At 37.6% G+C, this 21,625-nt stretch overlaps 1 protein-coding gene across 1 annotated transcript; it reads left to right on the top strand.

The window, feature by feature from the left end:
- The first annotated feature begins 849 nt into the window (after positions 1 to 849).
- LOC120525872 (pepsin A-like) lies at positions 850 to 20,039 on the top strand. The gene is made up of 9 exons (XM_039748528.1): positions 850 to 955; positions 1,069 to 1,222; positions 6,903 to 7,020; positions 7,182 to 7,300; positions 10,148 to 10,347; positions 12,931 to 13,047; positions 18,076 to 18,220; positions 18,522 to 18,620; positions 19,799 to 20,039. Exons 1-9 carry the CDS (start codon positions 900 to 902, stop codon positions 19,949 to 19,951), a joined length of 1,161 nt encoding a protein of 386 aa, XP_039604462.1. The 5' UTR covers positions 850 to 899; the 3' UTR covers positions 19,952 to 20,039.
- The last annotated feature ends 1,586 nt before the right edge of the window (positions 20,040 to 21,625 follow it).

The following is a 21,625-nucleotide window of genomic DNA, read 5'->3' as shown; positions in this document are numbered from 1 at the left end:
GGTATGATACATATGCCCTATATGCATAGAAAACAGTATGTCCTATGTGTGGGTTTGTGCATGGGAAAAGTAACAGACAGAGAAACACAACCTGGAAAAAAAGTCATATTTTGTTTCCTCAGCTGTTAAATGGTTCACAATCCCTAAAATCATGCTGTCTCTCAAATCATATAAAAAGGTGAAACACAATTGGTGTCACCTAGCAGAAGACAGAAAATTAAATGCACTGGGAACTTCTTGACAAAGCTCTAGCCTGGTGTCTCTGGTGCAATTGTAGGGCCTCTTTTGATACAACTCTTCACCAGAGACCCATATATTGTGAGGTACATTGTGTCCTGAGGTATGATAAGGTAGGCAACTGGAAGATGTACACTACCTGGGAGACAATCACTTGAACAACAACAATAATGCATTTTATTACTGTGATTTCTCATGTTTTAAAGCATGTCAAGAAAAGGTAAAAGTGTCTGGAGGAAAACCCATGTAGAAATGGAGAAAATGTGCAAATTCTATACCGCCAATGACCCAAGACCCTAGATCTGTGAAGCAGCAATGCTACCCACTGCACAACATTACATAAAGCAACTATATTAAAATAAATAAGTATAGCACACCTGGCCCATCACTTAGTAATACCAAACGTTGAAGGGAAAAAAATGAAAAGCCACTTATGACAGCCTGAAGCTTATTTTAAAAAGTCACATTTTTGGCCCACATGGTCTTTTTTTTGCTAGTAAAGATATTGCACAATAAACACAGTTTGTTGACTTTTCCCATCTGTTTTATTCTTCAAAAAGGGGTGGGTGGCCCTTGAGGGATGAACAGTATATAAAAAGGTCTGAACTAGCAAGGTTAGCACTGCAACATCTGTTTTGTCACAGTGTTCAACAGCCTGCAATATGAAGGTGCTTGTCATCTTATGTGCCCTAGCTGCCTTCTCTGAGGGTCTCATCCGGTACGTATGAGTTTGTAAAACTAGAGCTTCTGTGTATGCCTCTCCATTATAATGTTTATACAACCTCATAGTGGTACTATTTTTACATGTTTTTTTTTTGTTTTTTTTTACAGAGTAGGACTTGATAAAAAAAAATCTCAGAAGACGCTCATGAAAGAGTATGGGGTACTGAACGATGTTATTGCGACCAATAACTATAATCGTTTCACCAAATACAAAGGACTTTCTGCAGAGCCCATAAATGAGCCTCTGCGGAACTATATGGATGTAAGTCAAAGTTTGATATAAGGTATATTTTATCAAGGACAGTTCATTCTTCTATAAGTTGTACTTGAAGAGAATTAAGAAAAATGTGTAGTTAGTAGTTTTAAAATAAAGCAGATAGATAGATAGATAGATAGATAGATAGATAGATAGATAGATAGATAGATAGATAGATAGATAGATAGATAGATAGATAGATAGATAGAAGAACATATTGAACTGCTGACTGTCACAAAAAGTGTTGTAAAGATTTGGAAAAGAGATTGAATGTTATGTAAGAGAGCAAATTAAATTAACTGAAAAAGGAATTATTGTCTCCACAAATGTGCTTTTACTTCAAGAGCCTTCAAATGGGGTGCATAGAAAGAGTCAGATGCACCTTAACAATCCCCGATGTCTGCCTCCTTAAACTGTATGCTCCAGGATCAGGGGTATATGTGTGGAATTAAAAGCAGCCAGGATTAAATGAACTGTGAGTGACAGGCAGCAGTGTCAGAGCCGTGGCAGGTTTGAGACCATCTGTAGAAAGGAAGAAGAGTGAATGAGGGACAAAACTAAGTGAAGGTGCATGAAGAAAGCTGTCCATGTGCCACCTCTTTAGTCAATGAAACCATTGGCTATAAACTTCGTCTAATAAAGTGCTGAAAGATTTGAGAGTTAAACTACTGTTGTAATGTAAATCAAAATGCAATGCTTTCATTTTTTTACAATGTGATTTAATGTTAGTTTTGGTCAGAATCCTGGGCAGTGGCAAAGAATAGAAATAAATATTGTAAAATATTACATGAGTAACATTTTGCATTTTGTTACAGCTGCATCTAACAATCTAACAAAATGTTAGTTTTTATAGGAGTTATAAAGCTGTGTGCTCTAGTGGCTTTAAGTATTGGACTTATTACACCTTCTACTTCATTGTGTGACCCTGAGCAAATCAAGTCACCTACCCATGCTACAACTGTAAAAGCTAAATGTAAATAGTTTGTGGAGCCGACCTGGACACAGACAGGCGGACATGTTATTCATCACCACCACACGTTTATTATTTACAACTATTTACAAAGTTAGGTGTCACTCAGACACAGAATAAAGTGCACAAACCCCAAACACACAGTCCTGGCCAATCAATGCCTTTTCTTCGGGCCGCCTCCACAATCTCTTCTGCCTCGTCCTGCTTCCACCCGACTCCAGCTCTGAAAGAAGGGAGACGGCCCCTTTTATACACTTCCGGATCAGCTCCAGGTGGTTTCCAACACTCCCTCGTTGGCTCCGCCCCAGCGTGGCGGAAGTGCCGGCTGTTCTTCCGGGCAGCTCACCAGGTGTCCTCCTTAATCGTCCCCCCAGCACTTCTTGGTGTGGCGGAAGTGCTGAGGTAACAGGTCCCCAAGGCATTGGGGCGCCTCCTGGCAGTGACCACGGGCCCCTACAGGGTGGGGCTTCCATGCCCTCAACCTGTGGCCCCCAAAGCAACCAGGATGGCGGCCCCCACGTGATCCAAGGTGGGCGCAGACCCACATCCGGTCCCTCACGGCGTCCCGGCCGGGTCGTTGCCCCTGGCATCCCTGACAAGTTGTATTACTCCCCTGTAATTGAAAAGTATTGTGGGATGGCATTTCACCATTTAAATGTGCTATCTAAAACATATTATTTGTTTCTTTATTCCAGAACAACAAAACATGCTTTTATATATGAATGAGCATGCATTTACAACAGAACAAGCATTTGTTCTGCAGGTATAAAAACTGACCATGTACCTTGTGTTACACATACTCATCACTCCAAAATAGATAACAATTATTGGAATCTGCTTGTATTTATGCACTACAAGAGAACATAAGGCTCAATTCTCAAAAACTGATTACAACATTATTAAATAAGCTTAGCTCTTGCTCTGTGACATGATTAACAGGCATAGATCAGGTATTAGGCATAGATTTGGACTTTAATTATCCAAATATTAACTGGGATAACCTTACAGATGGAGGAGCACAAGAGCAGGAGTTTTTAGAAGTAATCAGCGACTGTTTTTTAACACAGCATGTTAAAGCACCAACAAGGGGTGAAGCCTATCTGGATTTAGTATTCTGTAATAATCAGGATAGAATTGAGGGTGTAGAGGTGATTGAACCACTAGGGTCAAGTGACCATAATGTAATACAATTCTCAGTATTTTGTAAGAGTACAGATGCAAAGACTAAAATTGTTAAGTTGAACTTTAGTAGGGCTAATTTTGAGCAGATGCGACAAAGTCTAAGTAGGATAGACTGGGATAAGCTTTTAAATGTGGAGACAGTCGAGGAGCAGTGGAACAGGTTTAAAAATGTTTTACATGTAATGCAGGACAGATACATACCTAAATTTGGAAGTAATAGGAAACTAAAAAAATCTCCACGATGGATTAATAAAGATTTAAAAAAGAAGTTGCAAAGGAAAAAACTGCTGTATAAGGCATATAAGACTAATGACTGCAAAGAGAACCGTAGCGCGTATGAGAAAATGAGGGCAACCATTAAGAAGGATATCAGAGAGGCTAAAAGACAGTTGGAGAGGAATATAGCAGATAAGGCGAAAGAAGACCCCAAGAGATTCTTTCAGTATTTTAGTAGTAAAAGAACAGTTAAGGAGGAGGTCAAGTTCATCAGGAATAGTAAAGGGAATTAAAAGATACAGACAATGAAATAGCAGATGCCCTAAACTTACATTTTTCTGAGGTGTTTACAAGTGAGCAAGTGGATAACCTGCCAGAGGTAAACGCAACTACTAAGGAGGTACTGAGGGATTTGGAAATTGTAGAGGGAGAAGTGCTGCTCAGATTAAATAAGATAAAATCAAACAAATCACCAGGACCAGATAATATTTATCCTCGTGTTCTTAAGGAGGCTAGTGAGTACATATATAAACCCTTGACACATATTTTTAGGAAGTCACTGTGCACTGGAGAGATTCCAAAGGACTGGAAAATGGCAAATATCATCCCATTATATAAAAAGGGTGACAGGGCAGATCCAAGCAACTATAGGCCAGTAAGCTTAACAAGCATCACAGGAAAATTAATGGAAGGAATTATTAAGGATAAGATTGAGCAACACATGACAAGGACAGGAGTTATTCTGAACAGTCAGCATGGGTTCAGAAGGGGAGGTCGTGTTTTACTAACATGTTGGAATTCTATGAGGAGGCAACAAAAGGATACGATCAAAGTGGAGCTTATGATATTATTTATCTGGACTTTCAGAAAGCATTTGATAAGGTGCCACATGAGAGGTTGGGCATCAAGTTAAAAGAAGTGGGAATTCAGGGTGATGTTTTTAGATGGGTGCAGAATTGGCTCAGACACAGGAAGCAGAGGGTGATGGTGCGAGGAACCTCATCAGAACTGGCCGATGTTAAGAGTGGTGTTCCACAGGGGTCAGTGCTAGGGCCGCTGCTATTTTTAATATATATAAATGATTTAGATAGGAATATAAGTAACAAGCTGGTTAAGTTTGCAGATGATACCAAGATAGGTGGATTAGCAGATAATTTGGAATCCGTTATATCATTACAGAAGGACTTGGATAGCATACAGGCTTGGGCAGATTTGTGGCAGATGAAATTTAATGTCAGTAAATGTAAAGTATTACACATAGGAAGTAAAAATATTAGGTTTGAATACACAATGGGCGGTCGAAAAATCGAGAGTACACCTTATGAGAAGGATTTAGGAGTCATAGTGGACTCCAAGCTATCAACTTCCAAACAGTGTTCAGAAGCCATTAAGAAGGCTAACAGAATGTTAGGTTATATAGCACGATCTGTGGAGTACAAGTCCAAGGAGGTTATGCTCAACCTTTATAATGCACTGGTGAGGCCTCATCTTGAGTACTGTGTGCAGTTTTGGTCTCCAGGCTACAAAAGGACATAGCAGCACTAGAAAAGGTCCAGAGAAGAGCGACTAGGCTGATTTCAGGGCTACAGGGGTTGAATTATGAGGAAAGATTAAAAGAGCTTAGCCTTTACAGTTTAAGCAAAAGAAGATTAAGAGGTGACATGATTGAAGTGTTTAAAATTATGAAGGGAATTAGTACAGTGGATCGAGACTTGTATTTTAAAATGAGCTCATCAAGAACACTGGGACACAGTTGGAAACTTGTTAAGGGTAAATTTCGCACAAACATTAGGAAGTTTTTCTTTACACAAAGAATGATAGACACTTGGAATAAGCTACCAAGTAGTGTGGTAGACAGTAAGACGTTAGGGACTTTCAAAACTCGACTTGATGTTTTCTTGGAGGAAGCAAGTGGATAGGACTGGCGAGCTTTGTTGGGCTGAATGGCCTGTTCTCGTCTAGATTGTTCTAATTCTAATTAGATTTTTTTAAAATCAGATGTAGTATTGTATATTTCACTGCTTTGTGAAAAGAGAGCAACATACAGATAAAAAAAAAATGCAGAATTATTCAAGAAATGGATATTTGGGGGTGTCTCTTACTATTCTGGTACTACCCTAAACCAAGAGAACTAAACTAAAGCATCTCAAATCCAAGACAAATAGCTAGTTAGTTTCATATTAAATTTTCTAGCTGAGCAAAATTAGTCGACACACTAGTAATGTAGTGTAACACCTTGAATTCTGTGTTTGTAATATTTGCTTGTGTTCACATATAGTTCTCTCTGGGTAATCCAGTTTTCGTTTTCCAAAGATGTGTGTGTTTGTTTAACTCTGAATTGTCCCCATGTGGGAGTGCTTCAGAGGGTCCAGCAATGGACTGGTGTCACATCCATGCTTAGTTCTTGCTTTGTGAGAAATTAATGCCAGTGTAGGTTTTGATCCCCTGTGACTCTGAATTTGATTAAGGAAGTTTGAAAAATCTCATGCTATCCTTACTTTTGTTAGTAAGCATTATTGCTGAACCAAGCTCTTTAGATTGCTTTCATCATAGTTCAAATCTGAGGGCCTGGAAAGAGTTCAATGGCACATCATGGGAAACAATTTGTAAGTGGGTCAGAATATGAATCATAAGTCAATAAATGAGCGTAGTCAAACCAGGACAGCTAGTCAAAAAATGGTCTAAGCACAAATTGTAAGCAAAAAAATCAAAGTCAAGAAACATTTTTAAATTCGTAGCCAAATAATTCAAAAACCTGAAACACTTTAAGACACAAGAAGTAGTCAGATTCAAACAATGAATAACCTGAGTGGCCAGCTTAAATATGGTCTCCACTCTCCCGTTATGTAGCAACCCACAGTTGCATCCGTGCACAAAATGGCAGTGTCCATAACTAAAACAGGTTGGTGTCGCTGCAAAATAAAAACAAATGATAATTAAGTTAAATCATGTTGTCACGCTAATCCTTAACAAAAATAACTAAATAATAAAAATCTTTATAATCAGAAATATGGAAAAATGGTAAAGAATGGTACAAGTAAAAATTTCCAAATGGGAGAAAAATTATATTTAAGCATGTATTCAAAACATCCACATAGCATCAAAATGTGAAAATGTCTGATAAAATTAAAGACCATAAGAACTACCCTTATATGACTAGTAATTGTGAAAAAGAGCCTAATAAACAAAATTAATGATTTATTTTAACCTCAGTATAGCAAAAATACGTAAAACATTGTTAGAGTGGTGTATAAAATTATTCAAGTTCATTAAAGTTAATTTGTTTTCTAAACCTTATACACGTGGTGATTTTTCCAGGTAGAGTATTTTGGAAATATTTCCATTGGCACTCCACCCCAGGAATTCACAGTGATATTTGACACGGGGTCCTCCAATCTGTGGGTACCTTCTTCCCTTTGCTCCTCCCCAGCTTGCAGTAAGTACAATTGGCTCACACTATTTCCACTGCTTTTGCCTTGTAGCATATTAAACTGGGCACCTGTGTTCTCTGTGTATCAAGAAGTATGAACTATGCTTCTAACTTTGATTTCACACACATATGTGGGTAATTCTAATTATTTCTTGTCTTTTGTCAAGCAAACCATTCACTATTTGACGCCAACAAATCATCTACATTCCAGTCTTCTAATCAAAATCTGGCAATACAATATGGAACAGGAAGCATGACAGGAATTTTGGGATATGATGTAGTTACTGTGAGTAGACATGGTTTCCATTTAATTTTACTGTAACAACAATGTAATTATTGCTACTGCATGTTTTTGTAAACTGAATGCTTCTCACTTAATTTCTGTAAATTTTGTCAAAACTACTCTTTGAATATCCTGCTGTGAGTCACTGAAGTTACTTTTTGCTGTCTTTGCATTCAGTCTGTCCATGGGTAATAAAAACAAAATATAACAATTTAACAGAAAAATAAAGTATTTCCTCATATATTTGGTGTCCTATAACAACATTAACATAAAATATCTCTCCTTTAACAAAATATGCATCCTGTCAAAATCATAATACCTGAAGTTGTCCATAATATGCAATGTCATGTTCAAAAAATGAGTACATTTCCCCTTGTACATAAAGAAAGACTAGAAGTTTAAGTTAAAAACTAGGTATTGCGTGTACAGCCTATTTAAGTGTTCATAATATTTAGGGGTCTTGAATTAGTTTTAGAAACCTGTGTAAGTCTGATGCAGTGAATATGGCTACACTATGCAAACTAATGAGTATTTCAACTCACACTAGTCGTTGATAAGCACTTGAAGAATTACAACCAACTTGAACATTTAATGAATTCTGGTGACCTTCAGTTGGGGGAAGAGAATGTACCAGTATATGTGCTCCATTGAATGTGCTATACCCCTGCTGCACAAGGTGTACTGCAGAATTGCAGTATGCAAACTCATTTTGTTTTGCAACATTTGATAAGTTGATGTACTTATGTATCATTCTCTGTCGAATAACTATGCACACCACATAAACACTGTGATTGACATATGAGCGCCGACAAAATAGTGCCGATTAAAACGCGGCGTCAAAATCTCGCCGACAAAATCGCGTAGACAAAATCGCGCCGACAAAATCGCAAAAGTTTCATTAAATATGAACTACTAGTTTAAAGCATATATAATAATGTTTATTTTAGAAGTCAATATTATGAGATGTGGCATGCCATCAGCACGGCACACAGATACTCCTTAAGATCATGCCCTGCATATGTAGGAAGAATTGCAGCAAGACGACATGATAGTTGAGCGTATTTAGACTTCCTGGCTGACTGACTGCTGGTAATTCCGCTTTGTATATGACGCGTTATGCCAACCCTTGACTGAGTTATTTGTTCGCAGCATGCCATCAGTAGTTATAACATTTATAACCTAGCACATAATGTGTACATAATGCGCACGTACGTATCCCACACTCTTGGCCTCTCTCGCGATTTTGTCGTGGCGATTTTTTCTGCGCGCAATTTGTCGAAAACCAGTTAGCGGGTTTGTTGGCGCTCATTTGTCCTTCGCAGTTTTGTCGGCGCTCATATGTCTTTCGCGCTTTTGTCGGTGAACCCATAAACACAACGGTAGATGACGGTCTTTCTGATTTTAAATATCTGCCTAACGGCTTTATATTTTGGGATAGTGTACAATCTGTTCAGAGTTCCAGAAATGTACTTTCAGGTGTGAACATGTGATCAGTGGCTTCCTAGTGATCTGTCATATATTCCTGTGGAACTACACAGCATTTCAAACATTGACCTTGACCTTCTAAAATGTTATATTTAGAGGCTTTCAATAAATCTTCCCAACTACAACCTCCCAGAACAATGTGATGTGTGGTCTTTCCCATACATTTGGCCTATAACACATTAAAAAGTATGCTTCATAACAAAGCTTACTTACTGGCTACATTTTTGTGCAGAAATGTATCATTTCTTATATGTAATGGTAGAACATAACCCAAGATGAACATTTATCACATGCAATGTCAGTACATGAAAAAGAAAACCAGACAAGTCTGGCATTAATTTTTGAATAGCTGCTGGTATAAACAGCCAACAGATGCTAAAACTACATTTATTTGGAGAAAGGTCCTGCTCAAACAATGGGAAATGTGGTAATGTAACTCATTGAACCTTTCACTGGCAAGGGAGAAATTTCACCATTGACAATATGTTCACATCACCTGTCACAACAAAAGTACTACTTGCCATAAAAACAAGTATATGTAGTACCTAAGAGAAGCACCTGCCACCCAGAAAGTGCAGACGCAGTGCCAAGTGGGAACAAAACAAAGGAGAGGTGTGCAAAGTTCCACTGTTAAATGTGTGGAGCAGCTTAATGAAGACTACATGTTGAGCCTGAATGTTTTCTGATTAGAGAATTGGCTGCTTGCAATTTACTTTCATGTACCATGAAATATCTGAATATGGCTGTAAATCTTAAACTATTTACTTAGAAAAATATTGTTTTTTGCTTCATTTGATACTTTATGTGCCGTTTTTATTTTTGTAATTAAATACTGAAGTGGTTTCATGTCAGGCAGCAGTGCAACTATGTAATTTTTCTTTTTTGCTTTACTTGAATGTGTATGCTAACATTGTAATTGAAAATATATACAAGATGCAAGGTGCCAATCAATGGTTTGTTTTATATGCTAGATGCTATGCTCTTTAAAGTTTTTTGGGTGCAGGACAGTAAGCAAGTGATATTACTGTAGAATACTGAGCTGACTGGCCATCAGTAACAACAAAAGGATACAGACAGCACTTTGTATAGCATCGACAGCTATAGTATCTAAAAATGCGTGTCGGTTCTGGTTTAAAGTTTTAGTTTTCTGCAGTGTTGGAGTGGGATATACAGTAGTTGGGAGACAATGGGGAGGTGATAAAGTTTAGAAAAATACTTTCAGCTTCTATGACTTATTAGTGCAGAACTAATTTCTGTTCATAATACGATTTATTATACAATTTCATAATGATAAATAATAATGCAATACATTTTGTCATTGGTGGTGCTCCACTATCTAACAACCTTTGTGAATTTTTCTCATAGATAACAGGAATAGAGGTCACCAACCAGGAGTTTGGTTTGAGTGTCACAGAACCAGGTGATACCTTTACTTATGCACCCTTTGATGGCATCCTTGGCTTGGCATATCCAGTCATCTCCTCTTCTGGTGCCACACCGGTGTTTGACAATATGATGGACCAAGGCCTGGTGTCTGAGGACTTGTTTTCATTTTACCTTAGCCCGTGAGTCATTTTTTCTCTGCAGCTAATTTCTGTTTCTAGAAGAAGAAGATACTTTACATTTCCCACATTGTGTATAATACCGTGTTTCCCCGAAAATAAGTTAAGTTATATTAAATTTTGATCCAAAAGATGCACTAGGGCTTATTTTAGGGGGGATATCTGTATAGATTATCTTATATTTATTCATGTACAACAATATACATTTATCCAAATACAGTCATGTCATCTTACTCTGGAATATTGTCATAACTCTCCACATTCAAACCCTGAATTTCAGCCTGAATTTCTTGCTGCTCCAGCCCCTTTTAGGATCATCCAGGATCGATGTGCGTGCTTCGATATTTGATGAATGGTTCGATGTGGTAAAGCAAAATGCCGACATACAAATGTATTTGTGGTGATTTGATATTCAAGCATCGCATATTCCCCAAAGTAATGACATGATATATTTTAAAAGATTCACATACATTTTGTGTTGTCTTTTTTTTTTTTTGTACTTTTACAATGCCATCAGAATGTGCGGTGGCGTATTTGAGCCACAGAGAAAAAGAAAATAAGGACATATTGAAAATTTTTATTTTATGCTTAAAGTGGAAATTTCAGCTTTAAATTTGAAATGTCCTCTTTAATCCCGTAGTTTACTTTATCATTAAAGCAGAGCGTCGTAAACATCACCTTAAAACCGACCCTGTTGTTAAATCACTATGCGATTCTGGGGCTTCCTCCTGACCTGACAGCATCTTCAAACAGCATCGCCACACAGAGCACATTAAATTTATAATATTCCAGTTCTCTGTACATTTAGAATTCTTAGATTTATACTTGATATCACTTTCATGATAAAATGCATTACATTACATTTTACAGATAAATTCAAAATAAATGATTCATCGATACAGTTAGCTAATCATTTTCAGGCTCTGCCAGGTTGGTATGTTAATTGTTTTCTAATTTACTAGTCAGCCTGTTAAGTCACCAAGCAGCCCCAAGCTATTTACATGGTATATGACAGATTTACAGTTATTTTATTTTAAAGGTGGGTAGCACAGTAAATTGCACTGCCATCTCACAGATCCAGCACTCTGAGTTTTAAATCTGTACTTAGGTGTTGTTCGTATAGAAGTTGCACTTTCTAACATGTCTGTATGTTGATTACTGTAAGACCTCCACTATTACTCCCACATGACTAATGCAGGTTAACTGGCAGTTCCAAATCAAATTCTTAGTACGTGTATGTGTCAGTGGACCCAGCAAGGAACTAGCATCCTGTCCAAGTCTATTTCTTGCTTCTTGCCCTAGTTCTGACTGCATAGGTTTCAAGAATATTATCTTATGTTACATCTGTACAAAATAGGGACAATTCCAATCCACCTTAAATTTTAATGATAAAAAATTGAATAAGGTCCTGGAAAAATTGTTGCAGAACAGGAGCTGAGTCTTTGACCAACACCATGGTAATAGGACAGTATAGTGTTAAAGAATCATGCCCTTTAACAAGAAATATTGAAAGGAGGCTCGGGGATTTCCTCTAATCCTAACTCTAACTCTAATTTAATGGATGTTGGTTCCACATGTGACAAATAGGGGGCGCTATCGCTCCCTTGAACCCTTGTCCACAACTCCAGACACCAGGTCCAATACTTGACTTTATTTAAATGCCACAGTGCACAAAGCACCCTCTCCTTCACAATACTCATATAATAAATCAATAATCACTAAGAAACAATCCTCCACTCCCAGACACATTGCCACCCTTCCACCCAGCTCAGCTCTCCATCTGGGAGCTCCCACAATCCTTTTAAATACCCTGACCTGGAAGCGTTCCAATCCCCAGTCCATGTGACTCTCAATCACTTCCGGGTCAGGTAAAAAGTCCTTTTTTTCACCCCAGAAGCACGTCATTCCCCTTGTCCATGTGTGCTTCCGGGGCGTAGGGAAAATATCCTTTGTTCCTCCCTGCAGTGTCCCCTAGTGGCCCCCATGGCATCCAGCAGGGCTGCGTATAAAAACTACAATGTCCATGATGCCCTGCTGGTCTTCTGGGGACCTCCATACTGCAAGGAGGGCTCCACATGGCGTCTTGGGGGTATTGGCCGGGATAAACGGCCGGCCATACACCACACACATTATTTGAGTAAAACTTGCACGAGTATCAGAGTCTATAGCATGGATCGCAACTATGCATAAAATTTGGTGGTTGCTTATTTGTTTAATTCTCCAAACAAAATAGCAAAACGTTAAGGCCATCAATGCCTTTCTTTGTTCCTCATTTCTTAAATTGTTTTGAAGGTGTTCTGCCTAAAGCCCACCTGTCACTGTGTACTCCCATAAATACGTCAATGCCCTCAAAAAACATAGTAATTTTGGAATTCTTTTAGGGTTCTCTGTGTTCTTTTATTCTGCCACCTACTTTTACCTTTCTTGAGATATATTGATCCCTGAATCATTCCCTGAATGAAACCAATAAAAAATTGTATAGAGCTACCTCATGGTCCCTTATAAGATGCTAAACTTGTTTTTTTTTAATGTGAAATGTATGTATTTCTTTACTTTACCTTAGCTACTTTTTTGCTTTTTCTTTAGAGATGGGAAATCTGGAAGTGAGGTGCTCTTTGGTGGAATTGACACATCCCACTACACAGGGAATATCAACTGGATACGACTTTCATCACAGACCTACTGGCAGATCACTGTGAGCAGGTAACAACAGCCGGGTTTATAGGCTGCTGTAAGTACACCTGTAGCTGACCGATTTTATAGGAGCTAAAACCCCGGCTGACCTGTAGTTTTCATCTTGAATTAATCATTATTTAACTAGCAGATGTCATTAGTCATGGCTACATTCCCTATTATGATCTATTGCAAATGTTTTCTGTACATCTAACTGTGGCTAACAGACTTCACCAGTGTCATACAATATTGAACTGCCAACCTTGTAGGTTTGACTCCATAGCCCTGTTTCATAATTGCTGTGGCATTGCTTCGCTAGGACTCTGTCCACAGCACTTCCTCTATGGCATCTTTTGGTAATAGCCTCAAATACTTCAACTCTTTGAAAATATATTGCCCTCCTTTTCATTGGTCTTGCCCTGCCTATTAGATCATTGTCACATTAAACTTCCAAAACAGGTCAATCTGTGGAAACCTCAGAACATGAGGGCATAGAACTAAAGGAAAGGAAATAAACATAATGAAAAGATGATTTGCTGCCAAGTTTGAAGCAGTTGAGATGAGGACTTCTAAGTATGAGGTCATCGTCCTCTTACTAGGAGAAACGTGGATTGCTGTCTTCAAGTGAGGGGAAAATAACTGCCGTTAGTGGAGGAGTTTGAGTATCTCAAGATCATTTTTATGAGTGATGCAAAAAATGAATGAATATGGGATTCATAAGTGCATTGAAGTGGCAGTAGCTGTTCTGCAGGTAATGAACTGTTCTGTATTGGTGAAATGGAAGCTTGCAAAACTGCATCCCTCAACCATTGTCATGTGCTCTGGGTTAGGACCAGAAGAATGAGATCATGAGTTCAAATGGCTAAAATGAAGTTTCTTCACAGGGTGGCAGGGCTGACACTCCATGATAGGATGGGAATCTATGCAATTCAGAAGAGCCTCAGAGTAGGGTGGCTGCTCCTCCATATTGGAATGAGCCAGAGAATCTATGATGCAGACTTCTGTTGAATTTTTCTTTTTTGCCTTCCACATAAAGCCCAGTACATATGAGTAACAGGAGCCAAGGCAGGTGAAAAGGCAATATTGTTTGCTGGCTGCTTAGTTAATGAGCCACATACTGTAGCTAGGTTAATTTAGAGAGTGCACAGGCTGGATTTTCTGCGCAAACAGCTGCCCACTGCAGATAATTGTCTGCATACAGCAATTTTTAAATGTAAAGAGAAGATAACATAAAAACAAAATGACAAAAAATGTGCAGAGTCTGTTGTTCTAGTTGCCTAGATTTTAGTTCCAGTAAGCTGTGCACTTAAGAGACTATTGGATGTTGAATTATTGTGAACTTTGACACCATCAATGCAAAGGGAAATATGAAGAATGACCCACTGGTAAGAAAGGGCAGTCACAGAGAATGTCACTCCTAAGGGTGAAAGCTGAGAAGATAGAAAGGGGGCACCAATTTTCAATAGCAGACAATTAGGGGTAGTGTTGTCGTGTGTGGAGAAGACACTGAAATTATGATTAACATGCAACAAGATAAACAGCAAGAAATATACAGTTCTTTATTTTATTTAACATAAGACACAAACTAGGATACATGATGTACTCCTAACTGTAAATGCGAATGTTGAAAATAACAGCCATACTTAGGAATGCTCAGCTTGTAGAAGTTGGCTTTGATCTAGCAATGACATAATGTCAAGAATTATTAAATTAATTTTAAGGTGGCACAGTGGTAAGCACCATTGCCTTACAGCTCCAGAGACCCAAAGGTTCAGATTCTTGGCCTGATCATTCTATGTGCTGTTTTTGCTCATTCTTAAAAAGTTGAGATATCTCAAAATAAAATTCAGGTATCTTAAAAAACATTTTAGCTTTTCAGATGTATGAAACTTATTTCAGTACTAGGGGGCTTATCCCCTGCTCACTTTGCTTGCCATCCCCTGTGGCCTACGCTACGAGCCAGCCACTTCGCGTCTCTGCCACTTTTGTTGTGAAGAGGGAGGCTGAATGCATCCCAAGGAGAAACCGTCGCTCCTCTGAAACCCCCTCTTAAATGGTGATACAATGGGAAACAAATAGGTTTTTTTTACCTCCTCTTTGCTCGATCAGCTGCTGGTTTGATACTGCTGCCGTGCCATGTGATCTGCATTTCACGCGGCGCTTCAAACATTTAAAAGCCTGTACAGAAGCTGTCTTTGTCATCTACTCTTTGTCTTTTATTTCTGGCCCCGGGCATTGTTATATCTGTTGGCAGAAAGTCTCGTCTTGCGGGATGCGAGTTCTTGATATTTTTTAGTTTATAATTTAAAAAACGGAATAAGAATCTGAAAATCTAACAACATCACATTAAAGTTCAATAAATCCTGAAAAGAATGATACCAAACGTATATATGTTCATATACTGTACATGTAAGCGTGAGATAAAAAGTCAAATAAAATCGTTCCACAAAATCGCACTTTTAGGCTTAGGATTTTATAGATATAGAGTAGATAACTCAAAATAAGTCCCATTACATTTTCAGATATCTCAAATGCTTTTCAAAGTAGCTCAAAATATTTTCATATCCATTTCTAGTACATACATTTTCAGAAATCTCAAATGGACCTTCTATGTATTTTAGAATATATTTAATTAATTTACATTTACATTTTCAAATATCTATGATGCACTTAAATATATTCAAAACCAAATACATTTAGAGATATCTCAAAGTGAACTTCAGGCAACTTAAAATGCGGTTTGTCTTTTCAGATATCTGAAACTTATTACATTTTTAGATATATCAAATGCATTTTGGAGTATTTCAAAATATTTTCAAGTGCATTTCTTTTACATTTTCAGATATCTCAAATCGCTCTTCTGTCTATTTTAGAATATCTGAAATTCTTTTACAAATGTCTCTCTGCCGCATCGTATAAAATTTCCTGCTTCTTCAATAGGACTTACAAGAAGTTTTTTTTAGATATCTTTAGTTGTATTTTATTTATTGGAAAATGATATTCAAGGTTGTGTGGGTAGGAGCTCATCTGAACAACACTAGATTAATGGCAGGAGACAACCCTGGACAGGACATCAGTCTTTTATAGGGGATCACACACACATTAACTTGTACTCACACTGGGCCAGTTTGGAATTGCCAGTTTAATGGATCTGCACATCTGAGATATCTAAAATGCACTTTAAATTTCTTAAAGATGAGTCAATATGAAGGCATCTGAAGTAGATTTTATGATATCATGATTACATTTTCAGGTACGGTATTCTAAAATAACCTGGAGATCACATTGGGACATCTCAACTGCATTTCAAGATATTTTGCAATTACATAGTCCTCCTGGTTTTGGAAAAGAAGATCCTACTAAATAAAATAATATACCCTAAATAGTAATGATTTTGTTAAACCATTATTTTCTAATTTATCACAAAAATTTAAATGTTTTATTTACTTTTAGATTGTCATAACCTAATTAATTTTTTTAGGATTCACAACAATATGCAAAAGTTTCATGCGCCTACACTGCCTTCTATTGAATAGTTTTCTTGTGGGCAGACTGTCAAGAGTTTTTGCTGTGGCACAAGCTGGGTGTAGGGGGGCACCATATTCTTTGTTATTATGAAGAATTATCACTATCATTATCAAATGAGATAACTCAATATAGATTCCTTACCTCAACATGAAAAATGAGTAACAGTGCAACTTCTCTTTGAAATTTGGAAAAATATTTATTGCAAACTAGAATTTTAGTCTTTAACAATCTATTAAAGTTTCTGTGTTCTTTCTTCTTTTTAATTAATTTACTTTCCAATTACTGTAGTCCCATTTTTGGAAATATGTTGTGTTACTTGAAAACGCTTTGAAATGACTTCACTTTTTGTGTCACTACCACATAAGATATACTGTTTAATTCGTCTTGATGTCTAGTTATGCAAGACATCAAGCTTTTTGGGGCTTCCTCTATTTTTGGCCCTCTACACTTCAAACACCCTCATTTTAAGTAATTTTTGAACCATAAGTAGTGCATGCCATATCAACTGACCCCCAAGGGTTTTAATGGAATATGAGGGGTCAAAGTTACTGCCTTTCACATGACTTTGGAAAAATAGAGATTGGTATTAAAGGCATGTTGAGTGTTTTATGCTATTTCAAAGCTGCTGATCACTAATATAATATTTTTGATATTTGAGTCTTTGTCAGTAGTCCTAGCCCTCTAAGAGCCATTCCCACAAGGTTAAAAATGACAAATTTCAAACAGGAGCATGTGGGGTGTTGTTTTAGACTAAGGTATTTCAAGATCATCTGTCCATCCATCCATCCATCCTCTTCCACTTATCCGAGATTGGGTTGCAGGGCAGTAACTTGAGCAGAGATGCCCAGACGTCCCTCTCCCCGGCCACTTCTTCTGTCTCTTCCGGGGGAATCCCGAGGCGTTCCCAGGCCAGCCGAGACACATATAATCCCTCCAGCGTGTCCTGGGTCTTCCCCGGGGCCTCATCCTGGTTAGATGTGCCCGGAACACCTCACCAGGGAGGCGTTCAAGTGGTATCCTGATCAAAGGCCCGAGCCAAAATGATGTTACTTTTGATTTGTAATCCTTCTTTGGGGAGATAGACCTCTATGTACCAAAGAGCGAAAAATTACAACTTTCTATTACAATTGAGACTTTAATCGTTTAAGGTGAAACACACATTTTTAATAGTTCAAATACTTGAAGCAGCTATTCTTGTTTGTTATGTACTTTGACTCCATGAAGTAAGTCATTGTATTTCTTAGGAACACCATTAATTAGGATGGTTTGTTCCAATTTAGACTATTTTTTTTCTTTTGATCTTTCAGCATGACTTTAACATTTGCCGTTCACAATGGACATTACATTGTGTCACTGTTTTAAGTATCATTATAAGTTACTTTTGGATACATTTGACTATGAAGGGAAATGTATTGATAAATTTAAAAAACATGAAACATTACCTAATGGCTAATGCTTTTTTGGATTCTGAAGATTGGATGACATTTTGTATTCCATGTTTTAAACACAATTTATGATTTTCATTTTCAGTATCACAATCAATGGCAAGCCCGTAGCATGTGCTAAGAGTTGTCAAGCTATTGTCGATACTGGGACTTCGTTTCTCACTGGCCCCATTGATGCTCTTCAGAATATCTTGAAACTGCTGGGAGCTACGAAAGATCCACATGGATATGTAAGCAGCAGATTGATGGATGAGAAAACATCTGTAGCTTTTCTCTAATCGTGTTTCTTTTTTTTTCTTGGTTGCAACCAAAGAGAGGATTTGTCCCTGCTCTATGAAGAAACAAAGTTGTTAAAATAATATAATTAATTAAAAATAAATGTATCACCTTACTGAAAGTGCTGAGCTGTAGTGATTAAAGCTCATAAACTCAGTGTCCTGCTCTCAGCTTTTCCTTGCTCCTGTCTGTCTACCTATAAAGCATTCTTTTACAGTTTTCAACAAATATGGTTTAATGTTTTGTTTCTACCAGGAAATGATTACGTGCAACAGAGCAGGACGACTGCCCACCATTGTTTTCCACATTAATGGAAATAAATATCCACTTCCACCATCGGCTTATGTTTTTGAGGTAAAAAGCAATCTTTATAAAAGAGAAAACACAAGCTATATTGTGAAGCCTTCAAAGGAAAATATGCCAATATATTAATCTGGCTATCAAGCTTTTAAAATTGAGAAACAAAAGTATTCAAACTTTACAAACATTGAAACACAATTAAATATATTACTTAATCAAGACAAAACATAATTTTAAGGCATCATTTACCAGCCATGAAAAGTTAAAAAATAAAAATACCTTAGTTCTTATTTCTTTTAATAAATATTGAACATTAATTGGATAATTTCAAACAGAAAGTTGGAAGCAACTTGACGAACTGTGTTAGTCACAAAACCAAATTTGGTTTATGATTAACATAATCTGATTTTCAATGTGGGTGGCACGGTTGTGCAGTGGGTAGCGCTGCTGCCTTGCAGTTAGGAGACCCGGGTTCGCTTCCCAGGTTCTCCCTGCATGTAGTTTGCATGTCCTCCCCTTGTCTGTGTGGGTTTCCTCCCACTGTCCAAAGACATGCAGTTTACGTGCATTGGTGATTCTAAATTGTCCCAAGTGTGTGCTTGGTGTTTGGGTGTGTGTGTGCGCCCTGCCCAGGGTTTGTTTCCTGCCATGCACTCTGTGTTGGCTGGGAGTGGCTTCACCAGACCCTGTGACCCTGTAGTTAGGATATAGCGGGTTGGATGATGGATGGACTTAAATAATATTGTATTGCATAATAATTGTGAAGGGTGTATTATCATGAAAAACAAAACCTTTTGGTGAAATCATGCAAAACTGTCCTGTACAAAATGAAATGTGCATTTATTGCCAAATGGAGAGTATAGTGGTGCAGTGGTTACCTCTACTGCCTCACGGCTTGAAAAATTTGGGCACTGTCTGGCTGGAAAAATAAATAAAAGAATATACATAAGATCAAAGAGCTGCTGCCTTGATGGCGGCCTCCAGAAAATGATGTCAATTATTCCTAAAGGTTATGCTTTACAATGGATACATTATCATGGAGCTAACCAGCAGTTTAAAGAATGCAGTTATCTGCATTCTGTAATTTCTTAGAAAATGTGAACTGGCACTTTTTGTCTTGACTTTCTGATCAATGCAATTATGATGTATCCTTTATCAAGCTGTTCCTTCCAATATAATTTAAAAGAAAAACTGGTTTCATCTGCTAATTTAATATCCCTTTGTTTCTACAGCAAGGCCCCACTAGTTCAACATGCTATCTTGGGATTCAGGCCATGGATATTCCTTCAAGTAAATTATGGATCCTAGGCGATGTCTTCCTTAGAAAGTATTACTCCATCTTCAACAGAGGCCGAAATATGATTGGCCTTGCCAAGTCAGTTTAACTTAGTTGTTATGGAAGTTTACTTATTCTTAAGCACAAGCTACTAAGGATTTAATTATTCTCTTCGACCTCTTCCTAGAATATTCATTCAGATTAGCAAAAGTGTGAGCTCTTCTTAAAAAATGATGTGATGGTGTAGCATGCATTTTGATTTTCTTACTACTGATAAGCAAAGTAATAATGTATTGAAACTGCATGTGACAATATGTAAAGCAATATTTACCCCAATCTTTTCCCATTCACCTCTTTCTTCTGTGTATTTTTTCTTTTCTTTTTTTCTAATTCAAATTAATTAATTCAACACCAGAGAGTAAATACAGTAGTCTTTTGGTGATTGCTTTTCAAGTCTTTATTTTGAAAATGTATTAAATAATAATTTTATCAAGAAACAGTGTTTTATGGGTGTTTTATTTCACACTTTTTTATTTTCTGAATATTGGCTTTATTTCACACCACAAGACTCTAATCCAGGGCCATAGTGAGTCTGAGTCAATCCCTGGAATTGAGTGAAGGATACCAGCCTATAACAGACCACATTCATACACATTCATATTCACACTTTACATAGCCAGTTCAAAACTATCCATCAACCTAGCAAGGTGTCTTTAGACTGTGGAAGGAGAAAAAAAGTCCCTGATGAAATGTCTCATAAACACTAGTAAACAGAAGACATCCCAGTCATGATCTAACAGTTGTGAGCTAGACAAACAAAAGCAAATTTTTAAAAAGAGACACCTTGATTGTTGTTCATATTGTATATTATGTATAGTTATGATTTAAAATGTCACTGAAATAGGAGCATTGAAGTGGCAGCAGGTGATGCATGGCTAGGTCAGCCACAAAAAAGTTTCAGCTGAGCTGCTAAAGAGTCCCAGAGTGTCAGAAAAGCTCCATTTGGGCTGCAAACTGTACATTTCTAGCAAAGGTTAATAAAATTAGTGAAATAATGAATGAATGAGTACAAACATATCTCAAAATACTGATCATCTGAAAGTAGAATGTAGCAGCCCTGAATTCTTTTTACATTGAATTTCTAAAGCAGATGCCTTTATCCAAGGAGACTTACAAAAGAGGTCAATATAGCTGAGTAAACATCAGTATGGGGGACTATTTGGGAAAATATGTTACAGAACAAGGTTACAAATTAGATAGATAGATAGATAGATAGATAGATAGATAGATAGATAGATAGATAGATAGATAGATAGATAGATAGATAGATAGATAGATAGATAGATACTTTATTAATCCCAAGGGGAAATTCACATATTCCAGCAGCAGAATACTGATAAAAACAATAAATTAAAGAGTGTTAAAAATGTAGGTAAAACAGACAATAACTTTGTATAATGTTAACGTTTGAGGGGGTGGAATTGAAGAGTTGCATAGTGTGGGGGAGGAACGATCTCCTCAGTCTGTCAGTGGAGCAGGACGGTGACAGCAGTCTGTTGCTGAAGCTGCTCCTTTGTCTGGAGATGATCCTGTTCAGTGGATGCTGTGGATTCTCCATGATTGACAGGAGCCTGCTCAGTGCCCGTCGCTCTGCCACAGATGTCAAACTGTCCAGCTCCGTACCTACAATAGAGCCTGCCTTCCTCACCAGTTTGTCCAGGTGTGAGGCGTCCTTCTTCTTTATGCTGCCTCCTCAGCACACCACCACATTGAAGAGGGCACT

The sequence above is a fragment of the Polypterus senegalus genome, chromosome 3 (assembly GCF_016835505.1).
Source record: "Polypterus senegalus isolate Bchr_013 chromosome 3, ASM1683550v1, whole genome shotgun sequence".
NCBI classification, from domain to species: Eukaryota; Metazoa; Chordata; class Cladistia; order Polypteriformes; family Polypteridae; genus Polypterus; species Polypterus senegalus.
Note: the sequence above shows the minus strand (reverse complement) of the source record. Positions and strands in the feature narration are given on the sequence as shown.

Coding starts and splice junctions, on each gene's coding strand:
- LOC120525872 (XM_039748528.1), top strand. CDS start 900: ATGAAGGTGCTTGTCATCTTATGTGCCCTAGCTGCCTTCTCTGAGGGT. Junction 1,223..6,902: donor CTCTGCGGAACTATATGGAT/GTAAGTCAAAGT, acceptor TGATTTTTCCAG/GTAGAGTATTTTGGAAATAT. Junction 7,021..7,181: donor TTGCTCCTCCCCAGCTTGCA/GTAAGTACAATT, acceptor TCTTTTGTCAAG/CAAACCATTCACTATTTGAC.